The sequence below is a fragment of the Papaver somniferum genome, chromosome 7 (assembly GCF_003573695.1).
Source record: "Papaver somniferum cultivar HN1 chromosome 7, ASM357369v1, whole genome shotgun sequence".
Lineage (NCBI taxonomy): Eukaryota > Viridiplantae > Streptophyta > Magnoliopsida > Ranunculales > Papaveraceae > Papaver > Papaver somniferum.
This window is the reverse complement of record NC_039364.1, coordinates 53,753,017-53,758,301: the sequence shown is the minus strand read 5'-3', so window position 1 is coordinate 53,758,301 and position 5,285 is coordinate 53,753,017. Positions and strand designations below refer to the sequence as shown.

General features: G+C 36.3%; 1 protein-coding gene across 2 annotated transcripts; it reads left to right on the top strand.

The window, feature by feature from the left end:
- Positions 1–528: 528 nt before the first annotated feature.
- On the top strand, positions 529–4,716 carry LOC113297328 (protein TRIGALACTOSYLDIACYLGLYCEROL 4, chloroplastic-like). Of its 2 annotated transcripts, XR_003333449.1 has the most exons (6): positions 529–898; positions 1,102–1,351; positions 2,357–2,738; positions 3,326–3,666; positions 3,908–4,164; positions 4,425–4,716. XR_003333449.1 is itself a non-coding variant. In XM_026545762.1 (5 exons), exons 1-5 carry the CDS (start codon positions 627–629, stop codon positions 4,109–4,111), a joined length of 1,449 nt encoding a protein of 482 aa, XP_026401547.1. In that variant the 5' UTR covers positions 529–626; the 3' UTR covers positions 4,112–4,338. The 2 variants fall into 2 exon arrangements, 1 of the variants encoding a protein (XP_026401547.1); XM_026545762.1 differs by lacking the exon at positions 4,425–4,716 and having other exon boundaries at positions 3,908–4,338.
- Positions 4,717–5,285: the final 569 nt, after the last annotated feature.

Sequence of the window (5,285 nt, the reverse complement as noted above, 5' to 3'; positions counted from 1 at the left end):
CATGTTGTTGACATATGGTTAACCGAACTGGCCCAAATTTATATAAAAAATTTCATGTTTTTGAAAGTTTGGAGCAATTCAACCAACATTATCTAAGTTTGAAGCATACCTGAGTACCCAAATACCCTTCCTCCGGTTGTGGTTGGTAAAATCCATCGTTTTTCATGTTTTCCTTCTTCATCTTCTCTAACTTTACTCTCTCAATAATTCTACTTCTTTAAAAAAAAACTCATCTGATTTTTTAATCTCACTAATTATCTTTAACTTAATCATCTCACTAATCATTACACTAACTATTATTAACACTAACTAATCATCACCCAAAATTAATCAGGAGGATAATTTAGGTATTAATATAAATATTTAGATAAGGGATGACCTAAATTTACTTCTAATTCTTTATCCAAAATAAAACCATGGTCCCAAAAAAATCATGGTCCCGAAAAATCGTTAATTAAATTTTGGTAATACCCAAACCGTCTAGTAAAATTAAGCCCACCGTTGAAGAAGAAAAAAAAGAAAAAGAACAAATAGGAACAAGAGAGAGAGCCAAAGTAGTGAAATGAAATGAAAAAACACAGATAAGGAAGAGAGAAGCATAAGCAGAACTGAAAAGAGAAGAAACTATGGCGAATATGAGATTAGCAATGGATTCAACATTCTGGGACTTAAATGTTTCAACTCCACAAACCTTAGATGGTTCTGCTAAATCTATACCTGGTGAACCTTTTCCTCTCGATGGAGCTAAAGCTAGTCGTGTACTTAGAACTCAACAACTTCCCCTTTTAAGTAATGGTTTTCCTCTTGGTATTATTCCTTCATACTCACCTGCTTCTCAAAAGGAACTTGGTTCTTTTTCTATGCAGTCTCTCTTGCTTAGACCTTCCACTTCCAACTGGTAATACTAAATTTCAGTTTGTTACCTGTTTATTTTGTGATTGCTGTAATGGGTTTGTTGTACATTTTGATTGAGAACAACGGGTTGATAAAACTCTTGGTCATTTTTTCATGTTTAGGAATCAATTTTCTAGTATTTTCTGTGATGGGTTTCTCTAGGTTTTCGTTTCAGGCCATAATCTAAATTCCATGTTTGCGGTACAGGTGGCTTGGATTAGTTGGGCAGTTTCGTCCAAAGAAGCTCATAACTTCTATTAAATCAGAATTTTTTGCGAATAATGACTTTGAATTGCCTGCAATTAAAGACATTGCAAAGCACATCGTGGATAAGTCAATATATTCACTTGGTTTATGCACACAGCTTTCTATTGGTCCTGATTCGTCACTGCTTCTAAGTACTGAAAAACAAGGTGACTGGAACAAACGCCGTTCAAAAGCAAAGTTATATCACAAGGTATAGATATTACTCTCTTTGGTTTTTCTTTAGCTTCTTAATTTTGATTTATCTATCTGTATTCCATCCTTCTTGTCGAGTTCATTCCATCCTTTTTGTTGAGTTGAAAGTAGTATTCACCTGGGTAGGGACACCCTTACTAGAAAGGGTGTCGTCTTTAATTTAGAGTTGTGATGTGCAAAGGACAACCTAGACAACAAGGATCATATTGATGTTAACTTTAAGCGTTCCTCTAAATATCTTCGTTATTATGGTTTATATTTCTATTGTACAAGATATGACCACTGATCATTTCTTAAGAAGCATGTATAAGGGATATAATACCACCAAGGTGTTGTTGCCCTTTTGGTTTTATGAGCATGTTTTACAAAAGCATGTCAACATGCTTTGCTAAGGTTGCAAGTTGTAATATATCTCTTCAATGTCGTCATCATGTAGGTTGCAAAATTTATTGTAGGGTTTTGTTTCATCCGTCTTGTCGATATAAACATTCATATCATAGTATGTTACGCGCATACGAGCAGTACCACATTCTTTAAACGTGTATTTACTCCTATGTTGACAAAGGAGGATTGTACAACGCCACTTCCTTATCTAATCTAAGGTACCTATACCGATATATGGTTATCTTTATCTTTAGGTGATAATCTAATCCTTGCTACCCTCTCAAGTATCGAGATAATGTGAAATGTATATTAGAATTTGAGACCCCAAATACACTTAGGATTTTTTCATATGTATCTTACTTCATTACACAGTTTTCTATATTAATTATACATATTTCATTCTTGAAGATTTTACAATAACAACAACCAAGCCTTTAGTCCCAAACAAGTTGGGGTAGGCTAGGAATGAAACCCATGTCGAAGTTACCAAAACCAGAAACTCATTCTTGAAGATTTTGTTTTAGTAATTTTAGTATGACTGATAAATTTTAATACTCTTGATACCCTTAGAGAGACTTCTTTGAGGCTGTAACCTGTTCTCCCCGGTCTTGCATTGTAGCTTCCTGATCATGACATCACAATGGAAGCAGCATGGCCAGAGCTTTTTGTTGACCGAAATGGAGAATACTGGAATGTACCTGAGTCGGTATCTTTAGATTTATCATCCATAGTTTCAGAATCTGGATTGAGGTACCGTTTGGGTTTGCAAAAAGTTAGTGGCCAACCTCAACCTCTTAGTGATTCAATTGGTGAACCACCTTTAAGTCTGATGCCTGGATTATGCGCAAAAGCTGGATTTTCTTATGAAAAAAGCAGGGATATATGGAGACAGAAGGAGACAGAAGAGGATATTACAAGAAAGACAAACCAGGGTGCTTTTTGGTGGCCATCTTATGATGTACGTCTTAAAGAACCTCATGCTGCAGTATCTGGAATAATTGGTAATTCAGCTCTACTAACTGCCTTTACTCATTAATCAATCTGATTTTCTGATTTCATCATCAACTGTTGGATTTAACCACTCTTTCCTTAGTATTTACCATAAGTTACAATTCACTCACAATTCTATTACTATGTACTACCCTATTAGTATCTCTTATCATTCCTTTTCATTTATCACTGTTCATTTTGATTTGCTCATGCCTGTTTTTTTGGTTTGTATCTTGATTGTTATCTGCTGGTGATACTATGTGGCAATGTTTGAGGCCTATATCTTGTGGTGCTATTATTTTCTTTCTATTCTTACTCGTGGTTGCATATATTCATGTTAGAACAATTCATTTCAGTCTTATTACAGCTACTCTGGTTTGGGTTGTATTACCAAGTTCCGAATCATCTAATGCTTATCCTCATATTAGACTGACCAATGGAAAAGTATCTTCGATGCTGTTATATAGAAACAGAGATAGTTAGCCCCAATGTAATTTTAGAATATCTGAAATTCTTAGGGTTATAAGTTACAATAGTTTTTAAGGTGTTAAGTTATTTGTATTCGTATGTTTTGATCTCTGCCACGCCTTCACATTAGGTGGTACCTGTACTGCCTGGTTGACGGGTAAGGGAGGGTCAACGGCTGAGGATTCATCAATTCAAGTGGGAGAAAGTGGAACTGTTTCATTGCATCCGAAAATAAGAAAACCATTAATGGCTGATTTGTATGGTTCTGTTTGCTATACATTTCAACATGGAAAATTCAGGAAGTCATACGGAGACCTGACTAGGGTTGATGCTAGATTGGACATTTGCTCGGCTTCTGCTTTCGCCAAAGGTGCTGCAGATCTTGTTTCTAATGTCTTTGGAAGTTCTTCAGCTAGCAAAGAAGTGAATCCGCTTTCTTCCCCAAGACTTAACCTTATATTACAACAACAGGTATGTTCTTATATTTTAGTTGTTTTTGCACATATAATTTGAGGATAACTATCTCTTAGCCATCTGCTTGAATATGTTAACATTGATACGCAGGGTTGAACCCACAACAAATATCAGATGCTAATGCATTTTGCATCAGCGACGACACTATTGATAAAATTTCATTTCAGTTGGATTCTATCCACATTCTTCTTCTTTTTTCTCTTGATGATGATGTGATAACATTTTTCATATAATGCAGGTCGCAGGGCCGATTGTGTTTCGAGTAGATTCGAAATTTGCACTTGGCTCCACGGTGTCAGGCGGAAAGCGGGGTCCGCATATGGAGGACATCATGTACAGCTTGAATTATTCTCTGAGGCTTCTCCGTTCGGGGAAAGTAGTTGCTTGGTATTCACCAAAGAGGAAAGAGGGAATGATTGAGCTCCGCCTTTTCGAATTTTAAATTCTTCCTTGCCAATTTTTTTCACTCTAGTTGTTGGTTTAGACAAGTTATAGGTACGTACTTTCATTTACCACCGTAGGAAATTTAAGTTTTGCAGTTTTCCAGATGTTTTTGCCTAGAGTAGGAAATATAATTTAACGGCCGTTCAGCTTCTTCATGAATAATGGTTTTTTCCTCTAATTTCACTTACTAATCTGGTACAAGATTCAGTACCCGCTTTACTTGAGGGGTTGACTTCACTGCCTTTCGGTGACGACGGTGAGATTCATCTTAAACCAAATTGCATGCTAATTTTATGCTTGATGAATGTTAGGCTATCACGGTATGGCTGAAGTGGTGGGAACTTTCTTGAGATGGTTCCAGGATCATTCCAAGGTCGTGGCCCATGCCACATTACCACTCATTGGACTTTAGACTCTTATCCTACCTGTGTCAAAATGTGGGTTTACAACTAGAATCCGATTTGTACACACTCCTTTAAGGAGTGTTGATTTGACGGATTCATTTGATTGGTAAAGTTGTTAATTTTGTGCACAATCCTTTAAAGAGTGTTAATTTGACTTGTTTATTTGATTGGTTAAATAGTTCACGACGAGATTGAAATAACTGAGAGTGACGAGATTGAAATAACTGAGAGTAACTCAGTCATTTAAGTGTACGTAACACGAATCTAAGATAAGTGCCATGTGTATTTACATAACTTGCGGATACAGTAAAACGTAAGATTTTCTAATCACGCAAGGAGAGAAAAGGTGTGAGGTGGTGCGATTTGAACTTTCTTGGTATTTTGCATTTTTGTTATTTTCTGTCGCCGTTCACACAAAATGTCGACATCTGCACTCTTCAATCACCTCAGTCCATCACCTCCAGTACGCCGAGGGTAGTTCTATAGGGGGAATTCATGTTCTCGAAGGTTCTTCCAGTTAGATTTTGAACCAGAGTTCTAGATTTGGCTTTGATCATCTTCCTAAGTTTAGTTCTATTGTTTGGTCTGAATTTTTTTCCGGTGAAAAGCTTCAATCCCAGAAGGAGAACAAGATGTTTAAACAACCTGTTATTATTGTCAATGGAAAGAAAGCAGTTTCTTCCTCTTATGTTGATTATGTGTGGATATCAAAAAATGTGAAGATCTAGTGATTGGGGCTTTTGTTGGTAAACGTCCATCGTTTATGTT

Coding starts and splice junctions, on each gene's coding strand:
- LOC113297328 (XM_026545762.1), top strand. CDS start 627: ATGGCGAATATGAGATTAGCAATGGATTCAACATTCTGGGACTTAAAT. Junction 899..1,101: donor AGACCTTCCACTTCCAACTG/GTAATACTAAAT, acceptor TTTGCGGTACAG/GTGGCTTGGATTAGTTGGGC. Junction 2,739..3,325: donor TGCAGTATCTGGAATAATTG/GTAATTCAGCTC, acceptor CCTTCACATTAG/GTGGTACCTGTACTGCCTGG.